The following is a 16,105-nucleotide window of genomic DNA, read 5'->3' as shown; positions in this document are numbered from 1 at the left end:
TATCACAAACAGAACATGTTCTAACAACTTCCAACTAAAGCCATTTTACCTAATGACATACTCACAAAATATACACCCAAACTGTATGACATCAACATCTTCTGGAATATCCTAGAAAATCCATCCACATGGTAAAAACATGGAAATCAATATTGCATAAAGGTGCAGTGAATTATTAAACCCATTTTCCACCAAAAATTGGACATGAACTATTTTAAAGCTAGGATTTAATGCCAACTTTCCCAACACAATGTTTCTATGTGAAAATCATTGCTAACAAGGTTCTGATGAATTAAAACAGATCTTGATAAAGAAATCAAAAACAAGTAAAAATATATATCTCGCATATACACGATCGTTTCATAAAATTATTTGAAAGACTATTAGTTAGAAAACCATGATTTTCCTTTTAGCCCAGTAACAGTTTTATATAACTCTTCCAGTAAGGACCACTGTGGGAGTGGTTGCACCTATCATGCCTGTTCAATGCATGTTTAAGTATTTGTCATAAATGCAAAAGATGTAATCATTTTTTTAATTCATCAGGTATGCCTCTGACTGGCCCCCTACTATACATTTTAAAGCTTCTATTGGTGCCTATTGCAAGAAAGGAAAATAACTAAGAAAAATGACAGTTTTATGGTTAGTAGAATATCGTAATAAAAAACAGACATTTTCTGACCACATTTGCACCATCATATAATTGGTTGTTATTGTTCCATCAAAGTAGTAGGCTACCATTAAAGATCACATGACATTGATCATATGTCAATAAGCTTAAAAAATTTCAGGATTCTAGCTACGTTATTTCTCAACTTATGGCACTTCAAACATTGCTTCACAGATTGGCACAAAGAAAAGGATGCACAAATCAACATTACCCTACCCCTCTCTATACATTATTTACTCAAAACAGTTGTAAACCTGCTACTAAACATTTTACCATTTTTACTTAATAGCATGCAGTGCTTAACAAATTTATTAGACCATTTGTCATAAAAACGTGAAAACAGAAATATTTTAGAAATCTTTCAGAAACTTGTTTAAAACTAAACATGTTATTGTTATTTGTTTGGCGAATAACAAACTGAAACAACTAAATAGTCCTTTATCACACAAAATCAAAAAATTTAATATTTTTTATGGCCTCCTTTGGCCTTGATAGCAGCTTGAATTCTTACTGACATTGTTTTTATGTACTTTTTGACAATTTCTTTTGTTATTGAGTTCCAAATAATTTCTAGCTGTTCCCGCAGACTTGCAAAGTGTTTCTGGATGTTTGCAGGCCTCAAAAATGACTTCTTAGCAACTATTCTTCTTAGAAAGCCTTGTTCCATCAGTCGTCTGCTTGTGGTCATTCTGGAGACTTTCTCAGACTCTGATCTAGAAGCATTCATCTCTGCCTGAAGATCAGCAGTGGTCACCGCTCTGTCTGTATTTCTTAAAATCTTGAGGGGCCTGACATCTGCTTCAGGTAACTTTTGTTTTCTGCCTCTTCCTTGGTGCATTTTGTAAGTACCAGTCTCTGCAATTGACCCCAAAGCAGATTTGACCACACTGTGAGAACACTTTATATCTTTCCCTGGTTGTCTCAGAGACCATCCAACATCATGAAGTGCTTAATTCAGTGAGCTCTCGACGTTTTACCATTTTGAATAGGAATGAAGAATTCCAAACTTATTGTACCCAAATTTGAGCGAGCGAGCTCAGGTTCTCTGAGAAGTCAGAAATGAATCAAGCATAACATTCAATCACTAAAACTAATTTTTCTGTTCAGGAATGCAAGAAAATAACTATAATTTGACAGCTTAATCAAGAAATAATAATGTGTTTTACTATTTTTTTTCTGTTATTTTGTAGAACTGTAAATTTGAAAATTTATGGATAGCAATCATTATATTTATGCATTAAAAATGTAATTTCGGTTAAAGAGCGTCTACATACTGGTGTAATAGCCATTCCAGAAACATAAATGATTTTAGTCATTACCAGCTCTGTTAATTTAGGGCAGCTGTGGCATAAACCTTACACTGGGTGATGGTCCAGTAAATTTGTTCAGCACATGTATGTATAAATGTAAATTTATCACAAATATGAAATGGTCAGACGTGAACTTTTCTTTATTTTAACTTGGTGGTTTGAGGTGGAATGAACCCATTTATTTCAACTGGGTATATTTCCCAATTGTGTTGCTGTTTTGCCTCTATTGGTCATGGTAATTTTGCACACCCTACCTCCATTGTTAGATACTTTGGGAAATGAGAAATTGCACAAAACTGTGCATTTTGGTGCAGCTAGCAAAAGCTTCCTCTGGATTAAAACAAAAAAAACAAACTCATACACAAATCCTCATTTCAAACTTTTGTTTTCAAGTCTGAAAGTGAACAGAAAATAACCACCTGGAACGGCCATTTTGCTAACTGCATTCAGAATCTCTATGTGGGGATACGTGAAAGTTGACCTACTCACCCTGCATATTTGTCAGTACATGCCAATTTTCTTCCATGTGTGAGGTTGTGAATAGCTTGCTGTTTAGTGTGTGTTCGTGCTAAAGAGGTATGTAGCAAACAAGATATCCAGTCCATAAAATTACATCTGACTTGCTGTATTAGCTTTTACTTTCTTTTGCGGCTCAGCCGAAATGATGAGAAGCCTGGACTGATGGTGTGGCGCTTTTTAGTCTCTCCTCCTTTTGTCCTATGACCAACGGAAGAGCGAGACATAAATACATAACATCAACACATTGAATTTAGCCCACACTAAACAAAATAAATTGACAATTAGACACAATTACCTTGTTGCTCTCTCGACTGCCGCTAAATTCGTTAGTCTCTCCTGTTCTGCCTTTTATGTTTTGTTTTGTCTCTTAACTTTAAGTTGCCATTACTTTACCGTTGGCGTCTACCGTTGCATTTTTTCAGTTTCCCTATTTTCCATCTGATGTCCCTTCAAAATAAAAGCACTTCCGTCTACATCATACTGAAATTAAAAGCATAAACATTAATACATCCATCCATTTTCTATACACCGCTTAATCCTCATTAGGGTCGCGGGGGGGCTGGAGCCTATCCCAGCCGACTTAGGGCGAAGGCAGGAGACACCCTGGACAGGTCGCCAGTCCATCGCACACTTAGAGACAGACAACCAAGCACACTCACAGTCACACCTATGGACAATTTAGAATCACCAATTAACCTCAACATGTTTTTGGACTGTGTGGGAGGAAGCCGGAGAACCCGGAGAGAACCCACGCTGCACGGGGAGAACATGCAAACTCCACGCAGAAAGATTCCAGTGCCCCCACCGGGACGCGAACCGGCAACCTTCTTGCTGCGAGGCAACAGTGCTACCAACTGCGCCACCTTGCAGCCCACATGACAGATTTAAGTTAACACATTAACTACTGAATAATAGTAGCAACATTCAATATCTACAGAGTAGGTAACATCTGAGTTACTTACACTTTCCATGCGAGAAGTTGAGTGTTTGGTTCAGCCAGTTTTGGTCTTTTCTTCCAGCTGATTTTGGTAAGGTAAAACACCATCTTCAGGATGACAATGTTTGTCTAAACTACAGATTAATTGGTTGTAGCTTCACCGCTTGAATTGATCTTATTTATATACACATGGATTTTTTTTGTGTCCCTGTTTCCTAAGGAGTGTTGTCTTTCAGGACGTCCTACTGTCTTTCTGCCTCTGCCTCCGTCCTCTGTTTTCTCCCATTTGATCCACCTCCTTATCTGTGGACTTCTCCTCATGTGTGGTTCCAATAAATATGGCTGACCATCAAACTCAAATGACCTGTGACTGTTCTCGTAGTAGTCCACGCTGTTTAATGAGTTTCCAGACAGTCAGCATCAAACATATAAACTTACTGATGTGCAGAGATGAATATGTTAGTGATTATGCCAGCTGGCAAGTGTGGAGATCCTTAATGCAGTTCACAAAATGACTTTTCCAGGTGGCTAATTTTTATGAATACTTAAAGTCAGATTCAAAAGTAAATGTTTAAAGCAGTTCAGTAAAAATCTGCTTGAAAAGCTACAGGGATCCCATATTTTTTTCTTTGGTATATACATGTTTTATGCAGTCAGTTGCTTTCCCAAATCTCTACAAAGGAGGTGAAAAGAACAAAGACTGAAGTATCATTTAAGCACATATTTTTTTAGTTTTCTGAATGTCCAGTTTTCTAGATGTATCAATAAGATTTTTTGTACATTAAATAAATTACAGAGATAATTAGCATTATAATACTCTGATTTTGTAGAATATCCAAACTATGATCTAGAAAAAAGGACACTTTAAATTTTGCCCTCTTTCAGGGAGAACTATTGAAGAAATACAAAGTAAATAAAAAGTATTTAGCCATAAACAACTGACAACTTTGTCTACCAAGCTGTATATCATCTTTGCTAGCACTTACTTCATGACATACAGCAAAAGTATTTCCATCGACCTGTTTGATGTACATTTCAGAAAAGTTCAAAAGGCCAAGATGGAAGGAATTATGTATTAGTAAAAATAAATGCAATAAAGTGCAATGAAAACAGACTGAAGACTGAAGTGATTTTGGTTATTATCAAGAAAACCATGGAAAATGGCTGGATATCAGCTCTTAAATTAAACTCTTATGAGCTATTTTTGTTGTTATATTTGTCCAAACGGCTAGATACCAGGTCTTAAATTAAACTCTTACGTGCTATTTTTTGTTGTTATCATCATATTTGTCCAAACAAATGTACCTTTAGTTGTACCAGGCATTAAAATGAACAAGAAATTGAAGAAAATAAGGGTGATTTAATAATTTTTTCCATGACTGTATTCAGGTATATATGAAAACTGAAGGCTATGCCTCCCGTTCTACTTGTGGAAACGCTGGGAACCACAAGTAAACCTTCAGTCTGAGAGCAAAGTGCTCTGTTAGGAAAATACGGTACAACAAGGTCTTTAAGAAAAGATGTAGCTAGTCATTAAGAGTTTAATATGTCAGAGGCAGGATTTTAAATTCTATCCTGGATTTTACAGGGAGCCAATGAAGTGAAGCTAACACTGGAGAAATATGATTTCTCTTTCTGGTTCCTGTCAGAACTCTGTCTGTGGCATTTAGTATCAGCTGTAGGTTTTTAAGAGAATTATTGGGACACCCTGATTTTTAGGAATTATAACAGTCCAGTCTAGAAGTTACAAACGCATGGACTAGTTCCTTGGCATCACTCTGAGACAGGATGCTCCTTATTTTTACGACATTACCTAGATGAAAGAATGCTGTCTGACAAACTTGCTTCATATGTTTGTTGAATGACATATCCTGGTCAAAAATAACTCACAAGATTCCTTACAGTAGAACTGGAGGCTAAGGCAATGCCATCCTATCTGGTTAGGGAGGGTGTTTCTGAGGTGTTCATCATGCCATTGAGTCAGAATTTGCAATATTGGACGTAGATCAAGTAGTCTCTGAGCTATTTGATCTACTTTGAACACATTAACAAAAAATGGTACTGCTGAAATCAAGTAGTGATATTTTCTGAGCCATGTGTAGGCCCATGTCACAATAATATACAACAAACACATTTTTTTAACATGAAGTACTTGGCCACATAAATGAAAATAACTTTTTTATTGTTGAACTTTCATAACTGATTGAACAGGTATGACAAGCTTTACCACAAAAACAATAACATTGCTGGATAGCCCAATCCAAATAGAACAGAGATGGTTCTTAAAACATAACTAAGAAAATATTTTTTAATATGGGTATATTGTTCAATTTAGGAAGCACTTTGTAGGCATAAACCTTGGTTTGAAGTAGTTTTGTATAATTTCTTTGGGAATTATCACTGCATCAGGCATCGACACAGTATAACCATAACTTAATTCAGAGATCTGTTGGGACAGTGGGATTATTTTTGTGATAAATTTTCATAATTGACATGCATTTAATTGTAATCTGATGTAGTTATGACAGCATGACTTTAGTGGCAAATTTATTCTCATTATCATTGTGGAAACTAATTATCTTTCTTTGTGTTCCATCGGGAATAAGCTTGGCAATAAAGACCAGTGTCACAAGCTTGACTGTGTGCACAAAGTTGTAGTGTAAGTCCATGAATATTTGTAGTAACTGCAGAAGAGCTTACTTCAAAGCAATAAGTAGCAGGGCAAAGCATATCTCCTCAACCATTTGACTGTTGACTTAAAATTTTATTCATAGTGAGTATTTCATGTTAAAAAGCATTCTATATATATTTCTGAACAGAAAAATTTGTTCTAGTGGTTGAATGTTATGCTTGATTCATTTCTGACTTCTCAGAGAAGCCTAGTGTGCCAGCTCAAATTTGGGTATAAAAAGGTAAATTCAGTTTGGAATTTCTCATTCCTGTTCAAAATGGTAAAACATTGAGAGCTCACTGAATGAAGCAACTCATGATGCTCGATGGTCTCCGAGACAACCAGGGAAAGATATAAAGTGTTCTCTCAGTGTGGTCAAATCTGCTTTGGGGTCAATTGCAGTGACTGGTACTTACAAAATGCACCACAGAAGAGGCAGAAAACAAAAGTTAACTGAGGCAGATGTCAGGCACCTCAAGATTTTAAGAACTACAGACATAGCAGTGACCACTGCTGATCTTCAGGCAGAGATGAATGCTTCTAGATCAGAGTCTGAGAAAGTCTCCAGAATGACCACAAGCAGATGACTGACAGAACAAGGCTTAAACAGAAGAATAGTTGCTAAGAAGTCATTCTTGAGGTCTGCAAACATCCAGAAACACTTCAGATTTGCCAGGGAGCACAAACACTGGACTGCTCAACCATACTTCAAAGCTGTGCAGAGACTATCTGACCAAGAAAAAGGAATCTGGAGTACTGGAACTGATGGAGTGGCCAAGTCAAAGTCTGGATTTGAATCCTCTTGAACAAATCAATTCAAATCAAATCAAGTTTGTCATTTTGCTGTACATACACAGTAGTACAGGCAAGATGAGAGAGCTTTTTTTCAGGATCCAATACCTTAAAGCAATTTAAATTAACAAGGGTTTGCATATCTGGATCAGCAGTTCAGCATTCTGACAGCTTGTGGCATGAAGCTGTTGATCATTCTGGAGGTTCTTCCTTGAATGCTCCGGACACATTTGCCTGATGGTAGCAGTTCGAACAGTTTATGGAGAGGATGTGAGGAGTCCCTGACAATGTTCAGTGCCCTGCTCCTGCAACGGCTCTGGTAAAGTTCTTGGACAGAGGTGAGGGAAACTTTAATGACCCTCTCAGATCCTTTAATTATCCTCTGCAGGGCTTTTCTGTCTGATATACTGCAGCTGGAGTACCATGTTGAGATGCAGTATGTCAGTTTCCACCGCACCTCTGTAAAAAGAACTGAGGATGCTGGCAGGGAGAGAGGCTTGTTTCAGCTTCCTCAGGAAATGCGGTCTCTGCTGGGACCGTTTGATGATCGCTGCGTTGTTCTTATTCCAGCTCAGGTCCTGCAAGATTTGCACTCCGAGGAACTTGATGTTCTCCACTCTCTCCACTGTGCAGCCGATGCTGAGGGGAGCACGCTCAGGGCATGACCTCCGGAAGTCAATGGATCATCTCCTTTGTTTTGTCCACATTGAGCAGCAGGTTGTTCTTACTGCACCAGCTTTCTTGGTGTTTCACTTCATATCTGTACATTGATTCTTTGGTCCCACTACTGTGGTATCATCAGCAAACTTGATGATCTGGATCCCCTCATGTGTGGCTGCACAGTCATGTGTTAGCAGTGTAAAAAACAGTGGACTGAGTATACAGCCTTGAGGAGATCCAGTGCCCAGCGTGATGGAGTTGGAGATGTTTTTTCCGACTCGGACAGACTGGGGTCTTTCGGTCAGAATGTCCAGGACCCAGAGACATATTGTGGTATCCAGGCCGAGCTGAGGAGTTTCTCTATTAGTCTCTGGGAGATGATAGTATTAAACGCTGCGCTGAAATCAATGTACAGGATTCTAGCGTAGGTGTCTCTGCTTTCCAGGTGGGTGATGACTGAGTGCAAGGTGGTGGATATTGCATCCTCTGTGGAGCGGTTGGGTCAGTAAGCGAACTGAAGGGGGTCAAGCGATGCAGAAAGGCGGGCTGTGATGTGTGGTTTGACGAGCCGTTCAAAACACTTCATCACAATCACTGTCAGCGCAATGGGGCGATAGTCAGTCAGACAAGCTTCAACTGATGTCTTTGCCCCTAGAACTATGGTGGATGTTTTGAAGCATCTTGGGACAATGGCCTGACTGAGGGAGATGTTGAAAATGTCAGTCAGTACATCGGCCAGCTCGTCAGCACACGCGTCCCGGGATGTTGTCCGGTCCTGTCGCTTTTCGTGGGTTGACCCTGGCAAGGGTCCTCCGTGTGTCTGCTGCATTGATGGTGAAAGCTGGCCTGACAGAGAAGGAGAAGGACCAGCCCTCTCTCTGATTGATTGAATTTGAATTTAATTGAAATTGAATTTCCCTTCTGGGATAAATAAAGTATTTTTCATTTCATTTTCATTTCATTGTCGGGTTTGATGCTTCAAAGCGTGCAAAGAAGTAGTTGAGCCTGTCTGGAAGAGAAGCATCATCGTCGTCGACCCCCTGCCTAGTCTTTTAGTCCGTCAGTGTCTGGACTCCGTGCCACATCCGTCTTGTGTTTTCCTGTGTCACAGAGGTGTCCCTGGATTTTCTCTGCATAGGTGCGTTTCGCAGCCTTGATCCCTTTTGAGAGCTCAGATCTGGCTGAGTGAAGAGTCTGAGAGAGAGTCCTGTCTCCCACCCTGAAGGCTGCATCACAGGCCATCAGCAGCGAGCGCACCTCTGAAGTCATCCAGAGTTTTTAGTTTCCACGTGCTGTGAAGGTCTTAATAACAGTGACATCCTCTGTACACTTTGCAATGTAGCTCGTTACCACCTCAGCATACTCCTCAACATCAGTCTGATCACCCTGGGAGGCTGCTGTTTTGAAAACTCCCAGTCAGTGTCCATAAAACAGTCTTATAGTGCGGAGGATGCACCCTTTGGCCAGATCCTGGCTTGTTTTTTTTACTGGTCTGCTGTGCTTCAGTAGGGGTTTGTAAGCGGGCACCAGTGAAATAGAAAGATGATCAGACCGGTCGAGGTGGGGGCAGGGGTTGCTTTGTATGCATCAGGGAAGTTTGAATACACCAAGTCCAGCATGTTCTCTCCTCTGGTTTTAGAGTCCACAAATTGCTTCAACTTGGGGAGCACAGTCTTTAAACTGGTGTGGTTAAAATCCCCTGCAACCACTACAACGATGTCTGGGTGTTTAGTTAAAAGTTCCCTAATGCCGTCATGTAGCCTTCCCAGTGCCTCGTTAGCATTAGCGCTTGGAGCTATGTAAACAATGGCTACAATCACGTTGGTGAATTCCCTCGGCAGGTAGAATGGCTGGCATTTCACAATAAGAAACTCTGCCAACTGAGAGCAGTGTTAAGAGGCTAACATGGCATTTACACACCAGTCTTTGTTCATATAGATGTACAGCCCCCCACCTCAGCTTTTACCAGAGCTCGCTGTCTGTCTGTCTGCCCGGAACAATGTCGTCCCCTCCAGGTGTATTGCCGCATCTGGGATGGAGACATGTTTCTGTAATAGCAAACACACAGCAGTCTTTCCACTCTCTGCGGGTTTCTATCAGCAAAGTTGCTCGTCCAGCTTGTTGTTGAGGGAGCAAACATTGGAAAGTAGGGGCGACAGTACTGCTGGTCTGAAGGGGTTAGCCTTTTGCCTAGCATGGATCTCTTCCCCCTCTTTTGTTTACGTTCGCACGTTTGTGCTTCCTTCCTCTCAGGCAACTGCTGGCATAGTCTCCGATAGGATTCCGTGTTGGCGTAGTATCCTCACACCCTCTCCATAAACTGCTTGAACTGCTGCCATCAGGCAAACGTTTTAAGAGCACTTAAGGAAGAACCTCCAGACTGATTAACAGCTTCGACAGCTTCATTACAAGCTGACAGAATGCTGAACTGTTGATCTGGATATGCACATGATTCTATATTTAATTACTTTTAGTTAAGATCCTTAAGATCCTGGATCCTCTCATCTTGTTTGTACTACTGTTGAATGTACAGCAAAATTACAATAAACTTATTATTATTCTTATTATTATTATTATTATTATTATTATTATTATTATTATATATTTTTGTTTTTTGTGTCCCTTATAAATGCTGTATATTAATATTCACACACTGAATGCAAGTACTTATTATTTAGTGTTTACTTTTGATGATTTTCTTGAAATTCAATTAGAATCTGTGTTACATCAGCATGTAAAATTGAGTGCTGTACATTTTGTGAATGTTGGAAACATTTTCATGAAAGATCCGCCCCATGCTAATCCCTAATTGTTGCAATCTTTTTTGTTTTCAAGCTCCTGGCCAACATTGTGATATATGTTTGTGCCATCACTGTGGGAGTCATGTCATACTACATGGCTGATCGGAAGCATCGGAAGGCATTCCTGGAAGCGAGACAGTCACTGGAGGTCAAACTGAACCTGGAGGAGCAGAGCCAGCAACAGGTCAGAGGACAGACAGCAGGGTTAACCTAAGGTTTTCAGAGGGCATTGGTGCCGTCTGGTTTACAGAGGGTGGTAGCTGGAGGGTTGAAAATTATTACAGATTTTTTTTTCATTGTCTTTTCCATATTTGTGAAAGACAGCTGGCAACACTTTATGTTCTTCTTTACCAAACTCACTTACCAAGCTTTAACATGCTTCAAATGCTTAAAAGTTTCTTTTTGGTGAACATTCAATTTTTTGTGTTTTTGTGGTTGTTATGAACTTGGATTTGGAAACTATGAGCTAGTTAAGATATGAAGACATTTACTTCTGTTATTCCTCAATCCGTAGTGTTAGCACGCTGTGTGGCTAATGTGGCTAATGCTACCATGAGCTTTGATTGTCTGCTCAGAGATATATGAAAACTGTAAAGTTTAGGGACTTAAGGACGGATTTGAAACCAACAAACAAAGAGTGTGTGTAGGTGAATGTTTTGTTACGTCGCTTGTTGTACTTCAATGCAGCTTAGCTTAGTGTGACCAGATGTCCCTGATTTCTGAGGACAGTCCCCGATTTGGGTGAGCTGTCCCCAGTTAAAGCTGTCCCCGAAAATGTCCCCAATTTTGACACTGGATGGAAGGTGCGTGCAGACGTGCACTTGTCAAGAAAAGAGGTTCTTGAATCCTTAAAAATCTTCAGAAAGACTAACTGTCCATTTGGCTTCGGACATCAGTTATCAACTTGAATCAGCACCGTTAGAGTCTCTCTTTCATTAGCAGGCTCACCATTAAATAGCTGTTAACTAGCTGTAAACTCACACACTGCATGAGTGGTCAAGCGAGAGTGAGAGAGTGGTGCGTGCATATGCTGCCTTTAGACAAAACTGTGCCTTTAGGTTTTAACAGCATAACAAATACACACATGGACGAAATTGTTGGTACCCCTCGTTTAATGAAAGAAAAACCCACAACGGTCACAGAAATAACTTGAATCTCACAAAAGTTGGCACCCATCCAGCTACCACCCAGCCAGGCCCAGCAACAGCCATCCAGCTACCACCAGGCCAGGCCGAGGCTCAGCAGCAGCAGCCATCCAGCTACCACCAGGCCAGGCCCAGGCCCAGCAGCAGCCACCCAGCTACCATCAGGCCAGGCCCAGGCTCAGCAGCAGCCAGCAGCCATCCAGCTACCACCAGGCCTAGACTCAGGAGTAGCCATCCAGCTACCACCAGGCCAGGCCCAGCANATCTCTTTAGTCTTGCTGGTATTTAAGATGAGGTGATTGTTACCACACCATTTCACAAACTGACTGACTAGTTCCCTGTACTCAGCTTCTTGTCCATCACTGATACACCCCACAACTGCAGAGTCATCAGAGTATTTCTGCAGATGACAGGACTCAGAGCTGTACTGGAAGTCTGAGGTGTACAGTGTGAAGAGGAATGGTGAGAGTACAGTTCCTTGTGGTGCTCCAGTGCTGCTGACTACCATCTCTGACACACAACCTTTCAGTCTCACAAACTGTTAAGTAAATATAAATCCAAGTGGTTGTGGAAGGATCCACCTGGAAATTATGGAGCTTCTCACATAGTAAAGCAGGCTGAATAGTATTGAAGGCACTTGAGAAATCAAAGAATATGACCCTCAAAGTGCTGCCTGACTGGTCCAGATGAGAGTGGGCTCTCTGAAGCAGGTAGATGATGGCTTCTTCAACCCCAAGCCCATTACGATATGCGAACTGTAGTGGGTCCTGAAAGGTGTTGACTTGCTTGTTGAGGTGAGCCAGTAAGAGTCTCTCCAGGACTTTAATGATGTGAGATGTCAAGGCAACTGGTCTGTAGTCATTTGGTTCAGCTGGTTGTGGTTTTTTAGGCACTGGAACAAGACAGGATGTTTTCCACAGTACTGGAACTCTGTTCTGTCTCAGGCTGGTGTTAAAAAGGTGCTGGAGTACCGAACATAGTTGTTCTGAGCAGGTCTTGAGAACTCTGGGACTGATACCATGTGGACCTGCAGCCGTGTTCCGGTTCAGTTTCTCCAGCTGTTTCTTGACCTGGTCGCAGGAGACAGTCAGGTTGGAGGTGGAGGCAGAGGAGGTCTCAGGATGTCCTGGTGTGGAGGGAGATGAGGCTGTGTTCAGGTCCATGACTGAGCTGCAGGGTGACAGAGTGGAGGTGGGACAGGAAAGCTGTGGGCTCATGGAGGGTGTGTGGTGTGTTGGGTTGGAGGCAGGGGGGGAACTGAACCTATTGAAGAACATGTTCAGGTCGTTAGCTCTGTCCAGACCTCCATCAGTCTGATCCCCTTTTCATTTGAAGCCAGTGATAGTCTTCATTCCATTCCACACATCCCTCACGTTGTTCTGCTGGAGCTGGCTCTCCAACTTTTTCCTGTAGTCCTCCTTACACTTCTTAGTCTGTTTTTTCAGTTGTTTTTGTGTTATCTTCAATAACTCCCTGTCTCCATCCCTGAAAGCTTTCTTTTTCATTTTCAGCAGCTTTTTCAAGTCACTGGTGATCCAGGGTTTGTTATTGGGGAAGCACCTCACTGTTCTTGTTGGAACGATGCTGTCCACACAGANGGCTCAGCAGCAGCCAACAGCATCCAGCTACCACCAGGCCAGGCCCAGCAGCAGCCACCCATCTACCACCAGGCCAGGCCCAGGCTCAGCAGCAGTCATCCAGCTACCACCAGGTCCAAGCTCAGCAGCAGCCATCCAGCTACCGCGGCTTGGCTATGCTCCACTGTGGTTATCACCAGCCTGTTTTCAGCGGTGGCCTCTGTGCTATTAGCAGCCCGCTGGACTGTGTTGCTCCCACACAGCCATGGCTCCACTCAGCTCTCCATCCTGTGATCCTGCTCCTGCCTGGCTGCCAAAATCCTCAGACTCAAAGGACGGATCTCCACACTCTACCAAATCCAGGAAGCCGAACGTCTCATGGAAACAATCACCTTTAATCCACCTCACATCGAGACCTCCATCTCCCGTGTGTGTGTCCCCTCTCCTTTGGCATCGTCATCGGAGCCCACACATCACCCAGCAGCTTCTGACACTCCTCAGCCCTCCAACCATAATGATTCCTGGACACGGCTTGGGGCTAAGCCCAAGTCACTGATCAACTCCACTTTATCTCAACCTGGACACCCTTCTCTGCCCACCAATGCCAGCGGGAGGGGTGCACGCTGCTCCCACAACCCTCCTCACCTTGGCATCACATAAATATGACACCCTAGCCCTGAGTGACTTCCCCCTCTCTCTGCTGTTTCCCGGAGCCCTCCGCCGTCATCTCAGATTCTTCCGTCAACCATCCCTGTGCACTCCACCCATCCTAAGACCCGCCATTCCACACTGCAGTTTACACCCGCACCGCAGGCTGCTGCCTCTCACACATCCATTCCGTTACCTGTGGCGGCTCCCCCCTTACCCCCCCTCCGTCCCTCCGCCCCTCCATCCCCACCTAGGAGTCGTCACTCATCTCCCTGACTGCTATTTCCCCCAGCTACTCTCATACAACTCGATTGTCAGATGTGTGCACTTCTTTAACGCAGTCACCCGCTGTTTCCCACCGTTCCTGACATCACCTCCTGCTCTACTGCAGTCCGTTCCGTCCTCTGTCCACGCAGTCAGAATATCAGAAATAAAAAAGAATAAACGACACTTCGGACGGACTTCAAAAAGCTTTTTAATGTTTTAAGCAGCTGCGGTTTGCGTGTTTTTCTACACTTGGATGTGGATCACAGCATTTTAGCAGAATCCTCAGTCTCCACACCTGGCTCCAGTCAACCTGTGCTTCTCACCAAATAGCCTTCATTGACAATTTTAACCTCTTCTGGAACCGGCACACTTTCTACAGACCAGACGGCATCCATCACTCCATACTGGGCACCCGCATATTTCCAGCTAATATGCAACATGTCGTTCAGTCAGTGACACCTGCATAACTGTTTACTTTCCCTTCACACGCCCCTCCATCTTCTTCTGCTCCACTACTCCCAAACACTGTTGCCCCATCACCCCCCAGCTACGTTATCGGCTCACCCCATTCCAGTCATCATTATAGAGAGGTTTTTCATCCGGTCACACCCCAAATTCCGTCATAAAAACAGCCACTCCTTGAATCTGGCAAATATTATAAATATTAATATAATATAAAAATAAAGTTATTGGAGACAGGGAGTTATTGAAGATAACACAAAAACAACTGAAAAAACAGACTAAGAAGTGTAAGGAGGACTACAGGAAAAAGTTGGAGAGCCAGGTCCAGCAGAACAACGTGAGGGATGTGTGGAATGGAATGAAGACTATCACTGGCTTCAAATGAAAAGGGGATCAGACTGATGGAGGTCTGGACAGAGCTAACGAACTGAACATGTTCTTCAATAGGTTCAGTTCCCCCCCTGCCTCCAACCCAACACACCACACACCCTCCATGAGCCCATAGCTTTCCTGTCCCACCTCCACTGTGTCACCCTGCAGCTCAGTCATGGACCTGAACACAGCCTCATCTCCCTCCACACCAGGACATCCTGAGACCTCCTCTGCCTCCACCTCCAGCCTGACTGTCTCCTGCGACCAGGTCAAGAAGCAGCTGGAGAAACTGAACCAGAACAAGGCTGCAGGTCCACATGGTATCAGTCCCAGAGTTCTCAAGACCTGCTCAGAACAACTATGTTCGGTTCTCCAGCACCTTTTTAACACCAGCCTGAGACAGAACAGAGTTCCAGTACTGTGGAAAACATCCTGTCTTGTTCCAGTGCCTAAAAAAACCACAACCAGCTGAACCAAATGACTACAGACCAGTTACCTTGACATCTCACATCATGAAAGTCCTGGAGAGACTCTTACTGGCTCACCTCAACAAGCAAGTCAACACCTTTCAGGACCCACTACAGTTCGCATATCGTAATGGGCTTGGGGTTGAAGAAGCCATCATCTACCTGCTTCAGAGAGCCCACTCTCATCTGGACCAGTCAGGCAGCACTTTGAGGGTCATATTCTTTGATTTCTCAAGTGCCTTCAATACTATTCAGCCTGCTTTACTATGTGAGAAGCTCCATAACTTCCAGGTGGATCCCTCCACAACCACTTGGATTGACGACTACCTAACAAACAGACCACAGTTTGTAAGATTGAAAGGTTGTGTGTCAGAGATGGTAGTCAGCAACACTGGAGCACCACAAGGAACTGTACTCTCACCATTCCTCTTCACACTGTACGCCTCAGACTTCCAGTACAACTCTGAGTAGAAAATACATACATCAGAAATACTCTGATGACTCTGCAGTTGTGGGGTGTATCAGTGATGGACAAGAAACTGAGTACAGGGAACTGGTCAGTCAGTTTGTGATATGGTGTGGTAACAATCACCTCATCTTAAATACCAGCAAGACTAAAGAGATGATTGTTGGCTTCAGGAGGAGCAAGAACAAGCAGCATAGTCCTGTCTACATCCTGGGAGAGGAGGTGGAGGTGGTGGAGAATTACAGATATCTTGGAGTTCAGCTGGACAACAGACTAGACTGGAAATGCAACACTGACTACATCTACAAGAAAGGTCAGAGCAGACTCTACTTCTTAAGGAA

The 16,105-nt window shown here is 42.7% G+C and overlaps 1 protein-coding gene across 1 annotated transcript in view; it reads left to right on the top strand.

Moving 5' to 3' along the window:
- Positions 1-16,105, top strand: part of adcy3a (adenylate cyclase 3a) — a 111,832-nt gene that overhangs the window by 12,128 nt on the left and 83,599 nt on the right. Inside the window, exon 3 of the mRNA XM_008296717.1 lies at positions 10,395-10,544. Coding sequence (XP_008294939.1) covers positions 10,395-10,544 — 150 coding nt within the window. The remainder of the gene's footprint in view (positions 1-10,394; positions 10,545-16,105) is intronic.

The sequence above is a fragment of the Stegastes partitus genome, unplaced genomic scaffold, assembly GCF_000690725.1.
Source record: "Stegastes partitus isolate 25-593 unplaced genomic scaffold, Stegastes_partitus-1.0.2 Scaffold1148, whole genome shotgun sequence".
Classification (NCBI taxonomy): domain Eukaryota; kingdom Metazoa; phylum Chordata; class Actinopteri; family Pomacentridae; genus Stegastes; species Stegastes partitus.
The sequence above is the reverse complement of the archived record's forward strand: the minus strand, read 5'-3'. Positions and strand labels throughout refer to the sequence as shown.